The sequence below is a fragment of the Saccostrea echinata genome, unplaced genomic scaffold (assembly GCF_033153115.1).
Source record: "Saccostrea echinata isolate AGI-Se365-2 ecotype Australia unplaced genomic scaffold, CSIRO_AGI_Sech_v1 ptg000046l, whole genome shotgun sequence".
NCBI lineage: Eukaryota > Metazoa > Mollusca > Bivalvia > Ostreida > Ostreidae > Saccostrea > Saccostrea echinata.
In genome coordinates this window covers 1,350,146-1,364,358 of record NW_026889795.1, presented here as the reverse complement: position 1 = coordinate 1,364,358, position 14,213 = coordinate 1,350,146, and the positions used below count along the sequence as shown (strand labels likewise).

Below are 14,213 nucleotides of genomic sequence, written 5' to 3'. Positions count from 1 at the left end.
ATTAAGTTGATCATGAAACAATGACAAACAAAAAGATAGGTTAATTCTTAGATGATGTGAAACAAACACACTGAGAATATTTCAAACTTTGATATATAATATGAATATATTAATTTAAAAATTGATATATAAATTTAAAAATTATTATGCCTTAAGTAGTCGAGCTAACTCAACAGACCTGTTGGTCACTGACAGAATAAGCAAAATTTGGTGGAGCACTGCTACGAACACCACTCATCTGTGGAAAAAATAAACTGAATTGTATTATACTGAATAAATCTCATCTATGCAAAAATTTACACACACGTAAAGAAAAAAAATTATTAGAGGAAAATGATTGACGTATCTCCATGAAAAAGTTAAGCAGGTATTTCTGAAATTCACTATCAATAATCGAGGATTACTGAATAACGTTATTGATATTTTTTGATTTGGTGAAAACTTGTAAAGTTTACCTCTGATTGACTGTATGGGGAAGAATGTATTACTTCTTCGTCTTTTATTTCAGCAGACTAGAGAAACATTAAGATTGATAGTTTATATTTGAACAAAGTATCTGACACATTTCATATCCAATCATCTTTTATTTTCATTTTTTTCAATATAAATATAATTACCTCTGCTTCATCTTCAGTTACTTTTCCTAGCACACTCTTCTTATGCTATTAATGTAGATTATAACCCTGTGATCTAGATTTCTATGTTATGTATTAAATCTTAATTCTTAGTTGCATATTTATTGTAATGTACACCATATCATTATACTAAAGTTTTGGGCGTTTGATTATTGATGCTTTATTTATGAAAATAATATCCTTATACTGTCTTATACTGTCCAAATATCTTACTGTCATCTTTTTTCTGAAAGAAGAAAATATCTTGGCCTCCTGACGGACTTTCTTATTCTGAAATGAAAAAAAGCAGCTGGCTGAATCCAAGGTATTTTAACCTTCCATGACAATGTTAAATTTCTTCTATGATAATACAGAACAGTTTGGAAAACGTACGATGTTTGGTGGCAATTCTTCATCCACAACTTCAACACTTTCTTTTTCATTCTGTAAAAAGTATAATCGCTTATGGTCTGCAATGTTCAATCTTTTAGAAATAAGAAATAAAAATATGTTTATACTTCACAAGGTACATACCATGTTAACAGGCCTTCCTTCCTCTTTAATAAAATGCAAAACAGGGCGTTGTTGCTGCAAAATATGAGTATCTATATTGCCAAATGCATTAAATATTTATAATGGGTTCCTCTAATAGCTGTATGAGATAAACAAATCTAAACCTACATTTTTGGGTAATCTCATGGATGAAAACTGTTTCGATTTATTTCTTTCTTCCCTTGACTGAAAAAAATTTAGATATGAACAGTTTTAAAGATTCCTTCTGATAAGAGAGTTTTCATTCCTGCTTTTGATACCAAAACAACAGTGCTTTTATTGGTTCTCAGCACAAGAAACTAATAATCACAAGTATTATCCATTCTCAAAAACAAGCTTTATTGAACTCAGGCCAAGACATAACAGAATAGTAAGGTAGTGATCTTCTACGGCTCTTCGACAAGGGTCAAGCTTGTTAATCAAAACAATAAGCATCAATTAAAGTATATACTCGACGGGTTAAGATATTTGTTAATATTATTTAAAACTCTACAATGCCGGTAAATTATAAATGACTTAAAGACACCATAAAGCATCTGAAAAATTAGTATATTATAGGAAACAAGAGGCCCATGGGCCACAACGCTCACCTGAGTAACTTTGGCCTTGCTGTTTTTCACCCGATTTCCCCCTTGTAATACCTATTGTGGCCCCGCCCTACCCCAGGGGTCATGATTTGAACAATTTAGAATCTACACTACCCCAGGATGCTTCCACATAAGTTTCAGCTTTTCTGGCCCAGTGGTTCTTGAGAACAAGATTTTTAAAGATATTTTCTACATATTTCAATGTAAAACTTGGATTCCCTATTGTGGCCCCGCCCTACCCCTGGGGGTCATGGTTTTTACAATTTAGAATCTCCACTACCCCAGGATGCATCCACATAAGTTTCAGCTTTTCTGGCCCAGTGGTTCTTGAGAAGAAGATTTTTAAAGACTTTTTCTACATATTTCAATGTAAAACTTGGATTCCCTATTGTGGCCCCACCCTACCCCAGGGGTCATGATTTGAACAATTTAGAATCTACACTACCCCAGGATGCTTCCACATAAGTTTCAGCTTTTCTGGCCCAGTGGATCTTGAGAACAAGATTTTTAAAGATTTTTTCTACATATTTCAATGTAAAACTTGGATTCCCTATTGTGGCCCCGCCCTACCCCCGGGGGTCATGATTTGAACAATTTAGAATCTACACTACCCCAGGATGCTTCCACATAAGTTTCAGCTTTTCTGGCCCAGTGGTTCTTGAGAAGAAAATTTTTAAAGATTTTTTCTACATATTTCAATGTAAAACTTGGATTCCCTATTGTGGCCCCACCCTACCCCTGGGGGTCATGATTTGAACAATTTAGAATCTACACTACCCCAGGATGCTTCCACATAAGTTTCAGCTTTTCTGGCCCAGTGATTCTTGAGAAGAAAATTTTTAAAGATTTTTTCTACATATTTCAATGTAAAACTTGGATTCCCTGTTGTGGCCCCGCCCTACCCCCGGGGGGTCATGATTTGAACAATTTAGAATCTACACTACCCCAGGATACTTCCACATAAGTTTCAGCTTTTCTGGCCCAGTGGTTCTTGAGAAGAAGATTTTTAAAGACTTTTTTCTACATTTTTCAATGTAAAACTTGGATTCCCTATTGTGGCCCCGCCCTACCCCCGGGGGTCATGATTTGAACAATTTAGAATCTACACTACCCCAGGATGCTTCCACATAAGTTTCAGCTTTTCTGGCCCAGTGGTTCTTGAGAACAAGATTTTTAAAGATTTTTTCTACATATTTCAATGTAAAACTTGGATTCCCTATTGTGGCCCCGCCCTACCCCCGGGGGTCATGATTTGAACAATTTAGAATCTACACTACCCCAGGATGCTTCCACATAAGTTTCAGCTTTTCTGGCCCAGTGGTTCTTGAGAAGAAAATTTTTAAAGATTTTTTCTACATATTTCAATGTAAAACTTGGATTCCCTATTGTGGCCCCGCCCTACCCCCGGGGGTCATGATTTGAACAATTTAGAATCTACACTACCCCAGGATGCTTCCACATAAGTTTCAGCTTTTCTGGCCCAGTGGTTCTTGAGAACAAGATTTTTAAAGATTTTTTTCTACATTTTTCAATGTAAAACTTGGATTCCCTATTGTGGCCCCGCCCTACCCCCGGGGGTCATGATTTGAACAATTTAGAATCTACACTACCCCAGGATGCTTCCACATAAGTTTCAGCTTTTCTGGCCCAGTGGTTCTTGAGAACAAGATTTTTAAAGATTTTTTCTACATATTTCAATGTAAAACTTGGATTCCCTATTGTGGCCCCGCCCTACCCCCGGGGGTCATGATTTGAACAATTTAGAATCTACACTACCCCAGGATGCTTTCACATAAGTTTCAGCTTTTCTGGCCCAGTGGTTCTTGAGAACAAGATTTTTAAAGATTTTTTCTACATATTTCAATGTAAAACTTGGATTCCCTATTGTGGCCCCGCCCTACCCCCGGGGGTCATGATTTGAACAATTTAGAATCTACACTACCCCAGGATGCTTTCACATAAGTTTCAGCTTTTCTGGCCCAGTGGTTCTTGAGAAGAAGATTTTTTAATGACCCCACCCTATTTTTGTCTTTTCTTGATTATCTCCGCTTGGAAGGGAGCTTGGCCCTTTATTTTAACAATTTAAACTCCCCTTTACCCAAGGATGCTTTGTACCAAGTTTGGTTAAAATTGGCCCAGTGGTTCTTGAGAAGAAGTTGAAAATGTGAAAAGTTTACAGACGGACGGACGGACGGACAGACAGACGGACGGACGGACGACGGACAACGGGTGATCAGAAAAGCTCACTTGAGCTTTCAGCTCAGGTGAGCTAAAAAGTTCATCAGTCAGTTTAATTAGTCATTAAGGAATATTTCCTGGATTGTTTAAGAAACCATTGAATACAACAACGATTCTGTTACCAGTAAATGTCCAGAATTCTCAGTATCAATGAAGTGGTCCGGAGATTCGTAAGAGTAGCTGTGAACACGTGGTTGTTCCAGAGCTTGTACATGATGCTGTCTGATTGCTACATCTGGTATTGTCTACACAATGACGATCATGCAAACATATTCAAAAAGCAGAACATGAAGCTATATGCCTTTTTACATTCATATAAATATGCAACAGAATGAAAATTGAAACCATATGTACATGTACAATCATTCAACAAGCACAACTACAATAATATACTGTAAAGGTGGTTATATTGACAAGTTGAACTTAAGATATACGATTGATTGTATTTATTTGATATGAAAAACAATTGCTGCATAATAATGTCCTTGTTAACCTTCTGCAAAATTCAAATGTGAATTTAAAGCTAAGGTAATTTTTCCCCAATAACTAAAATCAACGTGTACATGCGACACTAAAAAACAGGTTCACGTAACAATTACCGTAGTTTGCTTCATCATTTGTTCTTGGTGACTGACCGGAAGTGATGCCGTACTCTGAGAAGTGGGTGATTGAGCAACCTTTAAGGGCAATAGATTAATTTTTGCAATAGTAAAAATACATTTCTTTCATTATTGTTTATTTTGATATACATTACATTAATTTGCTTGAAACAAACTCTTACCGAAGTTGGCTGAACTTCAGATTCCACGTCTTCCTGCATAACAGAGTAATAATTTGATACAATTGCTTGAATATTAAAGAAAATGAATTTATGTATGTATATATTGGGTTACTTTGATACATATAGAAAAAGCCTATTTTTATTCTTCACTATTACTTCTAGCTGACAGTTTCAATATTCTTTTAATAGTCCATGTATCAAATGTTGATTTTTTTTTTAAATTTCACCCCTGCCTTTAAACTCTCAACTATACAAAATTTCTCATCTCACCCTGCAAACTCATCTTCGCTAGCTAAGGGTTTTTTGTTCCAATCCACTGCCGTAAATGTCAAAACATAAAGCTTACCTTTTTTCTTTTCCGGAAAGATGGTATTTTCATTTTCTTCTTCTTTTTCTTAGGCTAGGAACAAATGATTTTATCCAATGAATGTATGAAAATTAAAGCATTTTTAACTTTGCTTTTATTTTTTTATTTGATAAAGATTCAGAACTTTGCTAAAATGGCAGGTAATTTGAGTCTACCTCTTTATTGATATTGTCTTTCGATATTTCCATTTTATCAGATTCTTTCGAATTTTCTCTTTCAAGAGAGAACTGCACGTCTGTATCATGTTTCTGCTGAACATCTTGGGCAGGCTAAAAAAGAAATAAAGCGACTGTCTTGTTTTAATAGGAATGCCTGAAGCATTGCATAATCGAAAACCTCTGATGTTGCTTAATTTTTGTTCAAAATGTGTTTACGTGTACAAGTAATATTGTCAATATATTATCGAATATTTCGTTCGATATATTACACAAAGATGAAAAATATATTATTTTTCAGCTTTCCTACGCAACGTAAGCGCATTTAAATTTACCAATTGCAATTTTCATTTAAATGTTATATGTACATGAAACTGCTGGGGAAAATACACAAAGGTCATTTTAACCATAGTAGCTCACAATCTTGCTTGGTAAATAAAAGTATATCTACTATTTATAACACACGTGTATAGTATATATGTTTTATTTATCAATTAAGATAGAGTGTGGCAATGATCATAACAAAGCAAATTTAAAATAACCATTCATTCATCTATCAAATGTTAGTAAATAACATACATGCATATTGCTACACATGACAGTATGAGAGTTATATTCTGATTATAACACATACTGGTTGTGCTCTATGAACTTCCTTTGGTTGAAAAGACGATGAAAAAGGATTATTAGGATCATCATCCCAATCATCTTCCTCCTCTTCATCTGAATCATCGTCATCTGGTGACTGTTAGTAATCAAGTCAGTGTGATTATACGTGATCAAAACCAACTTCTTCCCAAGCAATTTTTATGTTTAGCAGTTTACATTATGTCACTGATCATTCAGTTTAAATACTTGTTTGTTTTTTTTTAACTCTTATATTGTAACTTAAGACAATCACAAATTTAACTGTTCCACAAGTTGTACAAAATAAAATTTTAATCGAATCGTAAGTAATTTAAATCATTCCGCATCTTTTCGTTTTTCCCACCAATTGTCGACTGTTTACGATAAAGATTTACGTTTATAATCAGCTCTAAAAAGTTTTTAATTGTTGCAATACTAAGCATACAATAAAACTAATAATATATCATTATGTATATAATTTCAAAAATGATAAACGTATTTCAGCAGTTTTCAGAATGTTAACCAAAAAAAATGTTTATTATTTTCTTGTTCACGTCTGGATATACATGTAAATTAAATAATAAAGTGCCCGAGTAATATTTAAATATGATTTTGTACATTATTTGAAAGTGCTTACGAATGACAAAATAACAAAACAATCATGCAATATGTGTATATAAGGAACCTATATAACTAGCAAGAATTGATCTCTCCAGAGAAATGTGTGCTGAGTTTTTACAATTATTAATTTACCACTTTCTCATTCTCATGGTTTGTCTTCTTTGCTTCTTCTTCAAATACATCTGTTAAACTCCGTTTGGCTTTTTTCTTTAATAAAACATACAATAAGCTATCTATATTTAATTGTAACAATGTATACTCAGACCAAAGCATTCAGACTAAATCATCATCTATCAATATTTTAATAAATTCTAACTTTGGCTCTATTTTCATTTTTTTTATCATCTTACTGGTCTATTTCACGTTTTCAAAACTTATAAACTTTGTGTTTATTTACCGATTTTTTTCCTCGTATGGATCCCAGGATAGAACGACTTTTCTTTTTCTTCTGTAGTTAGAGATGGAAAAGAAAAGATCACTGTTATTGTATATTTTTATGAATCAGTAAAATAACAGTCATTATTTATAGAAAATAAAGACACAATAGTATTTGCTGAAGTCATCTAGAATCTTTTTTTTTTTATATAATTTTCAGTTTGGACAAAACAACAGAAAATACTTTCAACAGAAAATAATTACTACTGTTTCATTTAAGATCTTTTCGCATAAAATCATATCATAAAGGGGTAGTCTCATTTATTTTCTTATTTGTTTAATCCTTAAATAAAGGATTAGCTAGACTGTATCAATCAAAAACAAAATTAATAACCTCTGAGGAAGTCGTTTCCTCATTTTCATAAGACACGCTATCTTTTTTCTGAAAAGAGAATTGCAATTATAAACAGCTGTGCGACAATACAATCATGATTTTAAAGAAATTTTTTTTCGAATATAAACACTGAGTAAAATTTATATTTTAACTAAAAATTTAAACCTCTGGAAGTGATAAAATATATTTCAGCAGTTCTAAATTGAAAAAAAAAATATTTACAGAGCTAGGACTTCGGACAGAAGCAAACTGTTTTAATTTCCTTCTTTCCTCCATAGGCTGTAAGTGATAAAGAAAATGTTTAATTAATAAAAGGAAATTTGACATATTTATTGGCTCAGCAGCTAAAGTTTAACATATATAATGCATTTTTAATATATGCCCAATATATGAAAACGTTAACCCCACTTAGGGACCTAATCTCCTTTATCCCATGATCCTATATACTGTATATATTGAAATTCGTTCACCAATTTCAGAGAAGAAACTTAATATGTTCAAAAATTTACAAACGACAGAGGGCCATCATTGTAGACAACACATGATGACAGATGAACACTAAAATCGCCTGAGTGATACAGCTGAACTAACAAAACAAAAGGTTTTCGAATGGACTGATTTTTGAAGTTCATTTGAAACATTAACTGACCAACATCTGGGGTGTGCTTTGTTCTGGCGACTCCCGGGAATAACTATGTACTCTCTTCGATCCTTTTGGTTCAACACTTTCCAATGTTTTGGGGTAACCTCCATTCTAGAAAAGGGACAAAACGTGAATGATAAATAAAATTCCCAAATTTTTCACTAATAAATGGATATTATTTATTTTAATTCATGACGAATAAACTTTACAGTATACCTGGGATATGACACTTTGAATTTTTCATCGCTTTGTTCATTTTTTTTTTTTCAAAAACCAAAAGTCTTTTTTTATATATATACAAGATTTAAAAAAAAAATTAGCATTATATTTTCAAAATAATACTACTTGTCTTTTTATTTTGTGATACGAGGAACGACTTTATATGTACATGTAACTGTTTTATATTTCAGCAATAAAAGGAGTATATTATAGGAATAATTTGACAGCTACAGAGACGTAATCAAAATTTGCCTTAATCTTGATTTTGTATTATTATAATTTATTAAAATAAAATTTATATCAAAATATCGACAGCTTTGAATGCAAATGATTCATTTTAAGTCTCATCTCCTTGAATGTTTCTTTTTTCTATATACGAAAATTATTTTAAAGAAATTATTTTATTTCAGGACGAATGATACAAACAAACTTTTATCAAAAATTTTGAAAATGACAACTTTAATCATGTTTATACACATGTATAAGTAAAATGAATAATTTTAACCGCATAGATTTTAATTTTTTACTCAAAGTTTCACAATAATGTGATTTTAAGTGACAAAAAATTGTATACATTAATAAGAGGGGTGCAGAAGTGTAGAATATTTTGAACATCATAGAAGGTCTGCAAATTCTTAATATTTTAGATATTTTTATTTGCATTATTTACAATCAAAATAGGTCCAAAAATACAGTACTGTATATACCAATCCAGACATCCATTTTTTTGTATCATCCGTCCTTAAGGTCAGATCTATGATACCTATACTTAAAATTAATGAAACGAACAGATTAAGAAACTACTTGCCCTTTCCGTTGACGGATGAGTCAATGTACTGTGGTTTTGCGGAACTGAGAAGTCTGCGGACCTTGGTGCTTGGATCTTTTGGACTGGAGATGACTCTCTCTGTAAAAGGTACAGTAAAACAGTTCTATGGGTACTTATTTGCTGTGCTAACAGTGAAGAACGATGACTTAATATGTAATCATAAAAATTGATAAATAATTCTTTAAATTGCAGCAATGGATGTAACAATTAAGTGATACCATCGAAAGAAATGAACGGTATTAAATGTATTAAAAAACTGGAACACCCATGTCAAGCGCACTGTACACTAAAGGTAGAAGCGATTGAGACGCTTAATTTGTGTCTATAATTAGTGACATAATTTTTAAAAAGAGGTCGTATCGACTTTGAAAAGTATTACACAGCAAACATGGGATTTCTGATAATGTTCAACATTATTGATTTATTGGAGAAAACGTCAGTCCTACAAATAATGTAAATTACCACTGAATTGAAGCGCAATTGAATTCATGTGCGATGACATTTTCAACAGGAAGAAAGTACCCATTCGACATGATGCAGATTCTTCAAACATTATAGATTCATTTTTTTAAATGATGGTTTTCATTTTACTCTCTGAAAAGCATTCAGAAAATATTCAGAAAAGAATTCAGAAAGTGATTTCATTTGAAAATTTTAGGAAGCACTCGATGTTTCATTAAAACCACGTACACTTTTTACCGCTGTTATCGTTCTGAAAAGTAAACCAGATTCACAAGGAGGTCACAGTTTTTTTTTTACTCTGGTAATTGGAATCAGCAGTTAAAATCTCTTACATGTCTAAGTGTTATTAAATCTGCGAAGTAAAACATCAGAATATGCAACTAAAGTAAACTGCAGGGTGCGGCAATTGCAGTTTCCAGAAGTTGTCAAGTAGAGAAGTAGTGTTTATCAAATGTGGATACTTAAACGCTCCAAGGAACTCTTAGGAAATCTGAAATAACACTATTCTTCGAAAATGAGCAGCATCAGAACTTACGACTTTTCCACATCTTATAAAACCATTCCCAACGAAAAATTAAAGATCATACTTTTTTGACATCTTAGACAAATCCTTCGTCAATAAAAACAATAAAAATGGAACGCGGAAATTTGCCTTTTCATTGTCAGGTCGTCTGCAAACTTATTTTGTTTTTAAAAAAAATGATACTATATACATATATATATGTGTGTGTGTGTGTGTGTGTGTGTGTGTGTACTCCGGGTGTTATTTCAAAAATCATGAGTTTCTGATTGAAGATATGGTCTTCCAACAATCTGTTGGAATTCCGATGGTACTAATTGTACCCCGTTGTAAGAAGGCCTGATTTTGTAATCTTATGAAGCAAACTTTATTCAAAAACAACTACATTAAAAATAATAAGTCTCATTTTGGCCTTCAATTTGACATTTAGAAATCTCGACGACGTTTTCATCGATTAACATTATTCATTTTCATTCCTACGTCGTCTCGATATATATTGAACTCCAAATAAATGACATCAGAGAGTTTGACACATCTACTTCATATTTGGACGTACACACTAAAGTTTATGATCATAACTAACTATTCTACCGTAATTGTCCCTTATTAATACTCCATGGCACCTGATCACACCTCTGATGTTTTAGAGGTCCGTGTTTGCTCTGCTCCAAAATTTGTATTGTTTAATGGACTTTTGAGCTTGAATACTGTTCGTTATCTCCATACATTTCATAAAGCAATATACAATTATCACCTGCATATGAGGTATGTTTCTCCCAGTTGAATCGATGATACGCAAGTGCATGTTCAAAACAATTTCTAAAACGACGCAGGCTACTAAAAAATAAGTTGATGATATAACGATATCAACAATCTCGTATTAAGTCAATATTTTGCAAATTCTACAGTTGATACAATTACCTTGTTTGCAAATACAGTCTATCGCTTGATCGAATGTTAACTAACGTCTTTCATAGAAATTGTCAGGCCATTATTGTCACATTGAATTGTCTACAGATTGTTCAGTTTACCAGATTATGACAATGGACACACGTCGGGCGGGACACCGGTCGTTAGTGGATGCTCACTCCTCCATGGCACCTGATCAGACCGCAGAGTCTGTTTTCAGAGGGTCTGCTCACAACTGTTTGTTTAATTGGACTTTTGAGCATGATTACTATTCGTTTATTTCACATTTCATTAGATTCCTTCTACAATACTGCAAAAACATGACCTTTATATAACCTTCTACAATACAGCAAAAACATGACCTTTATATAACTTTCTACAATACTGCAAAAACATGACCTATATATAACCTTCTACAATAGTACAAAAACATGACCTATACATAACCTTCTACAATAGTACAAAAACATGACCTACATACATGTATTGATTAACTTACTAGTACCATCTCAAAGTGGTTTCATGTAATCTATGTGTATTGGTTAGTAGATGATTGTGCCAAAAACGTTTATCTACCGAGTTTCGCTTCTGTATCTGCTTTGCCCACATAAAGTGTATGTCGGCCAATTTTTTAGAAATATCAAGTTGGCTAGCATTTTCTCAATCTTTAAAAAGAAACACCTCCTTATAATATTTTATACTTGATCATGTGATCTTGGATGAGCCAAATTGAGAGATGGAAATGATCAAGAAAAAAAAAGAAAAATGCAGTAGTTTCTTAGATATGTCAGTCAATATCACTTGGTAAAATACTGTGAAATCATTAAAAGTCTTAAGGGCCAATTTTCGCGGGTTGCTTAAACAGATTCGTGGGGACGTAATTTCGTGTATTCTCTTATAGTATGACTTTCTAACCATAGTTTATTAATTCGTGGAGGATAATAACTCGTAGATGAGAGGTACCAACGAATTCCACAAAAATTGAGCCACCACAAAATCTAATGATTTCACAGAAGAGGAAAAAGTTGTTTTACAACCTGCAACGATTGGATTTAAGAGGTAAAAGTAAGAAAAGTTCATCTAAATTTGTATGTTTTGAGTCCAAGAATTAATAATTAAGTAATAATCATCCCTTTGGGTGCAACATTGAAGACGACATATCACTCATCCGTGCATATGAAAAGAATATATAGAATGACGACAACGGTGTTTCTATTCAGAGATTTCTTTACGTTCTCTCTCTCTCTCTCTCTCTCTCTCTCTCTCTCACCTGACTCTGTGTATTTTGAATCACATTCTTCAGAACGGGACCAACATCCACCGGCCTCTCGTTGACCCTCTCCTGTTTCACTGTTGAGCTTTCAGTTTTCACATTTACTACTTTAGGATGTACCTGTATAATGATAAGTCGATTTATACTTCATATTTTACCCCCTGGAGGTTAGTTTATACATAAAAATATCAAACATTTAAACATGATACATTTATTTTATAACCGTACATTTATCCTGTCCAACTCTTTACCAAATTTACAGAATTCATGATAAAATTTTATTTTCCACTCACGTTATTTTCAGGTGCTGTTATTAGCTCTTCATTATTAACCTTGGATTCTGTAAGCCTTTTTGCTTCTTCTTCTGGAGCTTCTATGTCCTTGTTTTTATTCTGTATGATAAGGATACATTAAATTGACACTTACAATGTTTGAAAATGCAGCAAACACAGTACTTGACATAGTTTCACAATCAGACCTTTTTGATTTTCCTAAAGGAAAATTTTCCTGGCTTGTCTTTCTTTTTATTCTGTAAAACAAAAACAACAAATGTCCTGTCATTGCAAATCATATTTCAGGGGATATTCCGATACAATCGAACAACATTCAAAGAAAAAAATCTATATTCCAGCATAGGAAGAAAATAGAAAGGATGAAAGTAGACATTCAGTTCGCCAATTAACCTATCATTGTAAGTGAGTATGTGTATAATAAAAATAAAATTTTCTATGCATTTTAAGTAATAATACCAAATTTTAATTTATCAGTACTTTGACATAAAAGCTTTAAATAAATATTTCAAAATGAAAAAGAAAAGATAAATATCCAGTTGTCATTAAACCCTACTTTACCATTTAAACATTAAATTAATTTTTTTTTTAAAATGGAAACGTCAAGATTTTATGATTTTATGTACATGTATAAACATGTGTGCCTTAATGTTCTATTTATTAAACTCACTTCTTTTTATCAATTATTCAAATTAAATAACAAGACAGTCAAAATACTACTATAATACTGAATCATTTCGACCCATGCCCCCGCTGGGTCATCCCTGCCCCAGCCGAGGATGAAAATCTAAATATTAATTTTATGCGGCCTCACAAACTCTAGATAATGCCCATTACCTGGTTTCTCTTCCGTAAAGAGCACACTTGAAAAACTTAATTGTGCAAGTGAATATGATCTAAAATGGGTCATAAACAAAGCACGGCAAAGCTCTCATATCTACTTTTATGTTTCAACACCTGTGTACTAAGGGGAAAACTTTTATCACATATTAATATAAATGTAAACTTGAATTAGCGGGTGAAAGAGGTCAAGCATGAATTGGTTTTGACAGTTTCAGTTGAAAGCGAAAGTAGAAAAATAAATGTTAACCTGCCAGTTATCATTTTTAATCAATAATGATAACATTTAAGAGATAAATACATTCAACAGATAATTATATAATAGTACTAAGAAAAAAATATAAACAGAATTAACCGAATTTACACGTACACATATATTACGTACTACGCCTATGTTTAGTCACATATGTTTGCATGAATCAAATGTACCGTAAATACATTTAAATACAAAAGAAACAAAGTCTTACCATTTTACCATGGCTACAGCTTAAGCATAAAAAGATAAATCAAAACATCGACAGGGCCCCTATTCCACGACACCAAGGGCTAGTCAACATAATCTATTAATAGATATGGGGAATCTATAACTTTCGTATTTCATTACAAGCCTTATGTTTCTCTATATATAACCGGAGATATTCTATTACAATAATTATATATATTTTGTTAATTCCATAAGTCAAAATTAGAAAGTGAGTTCGAATTACACGATTTGTCGGATAGATAATCATTTCTTCCCTCTGGGAAGTATTTGGGAAAAAAAAAGGAATTTCCACTTAAATGTTACCTCTTAAGACTTTTTAAGGGCTTTACTGACTGTTTCATCAATTCTTTCTTTTTTTTTTCAATAAAAGAAAGATAAGTCAGCTAATATACATGTACATCCGTATATGAAGTTTGGATTTCAAAATTGATCT

The 14,213-nt window shown here is 32.6% G+C and overlaps 1 protein-coding gene across 1 annotated transcript in view; it reads right to left on the bottom strand.

The window, feature by feature from the left end:
* LOC133202274 (probable serine/threonine-protein kinase kinX) overlaps positions 1-13,831 on the bottom strand; it is a 31,020-nt gene extending 17,189 nt beyond the window's left edge. The window contains exons 1-22 of the mRNA XM_061338067.1: positions 13,764-13,831; positions 12,645-12,695; positions 12,460-12,558; positions 12,164-12,286; positions 7,961-8,065; positions 7,534-7,590; positions 7,312-7,359; positions 6,940-6,990; positions 6,675-6,749; positions 5,929-6,039; positions 5,295-5,408; positions 5,119-5,172; positions 4,773-4,805; positions 4,591-4,668; positions 4,114-4,236; positions 1,296-1,352; positions 1,149-1,202; positions 1,008-1,058; positions 849-905; positions 618-662; positions 456-512; positions 179-238 (exon numbers count right to left, since the gene is read on the bottom strand). Coding sequence (XP_061194051.1) covers positions 179-238; positions 456-512; positions 618-662; positions 849-905; positions 1,008-1,058; positions 1,149-1,202; positions 1,296-1,352; positions 4,114-4,236; positions 4,591-4,668; positions 4,773-4,805; positions 5,119-5,172; positions 5,295-5,408; positions 5,929-6,039; positions 6,675-6,749; positions 6,940-6,990; positions 7,312-7,359; positions 7,534-7,590; positions 7,961-8,065; positions 12,164-12,286; positions 12,460-12,558; positions 12,645-12,695; positions 13,764-13,766 — 1,506 coding nt within the window. The 5' untranslated portion in view covers positions 13,767-13,831. The remainder of the gene's footprint in view (positions 1-178; positions 239-455; positions 513-617; positions 663-848; positions 906-1,007; positions 1,059-1,148; positions 1,203-1,295; positions 1,353-4,113; positions 4,237-4,590; positions 4,669-4,772; positions 4,806-5,118; positions 5,173-5,294; positions 5,409-5,928; positions 6,040-6,674; positions 6,750-6,939; positions 6,991-7,311; positions 7,360-7,533; positions 7,591-7,960; positions 8,066-12,163; positions 12,287-12,459; positions 12,559-12,644; positions 12,696-13,763) is intronic.
* Between the last annotated feature and the right edge of the window lie 382 nt (positions 13,832-14,213).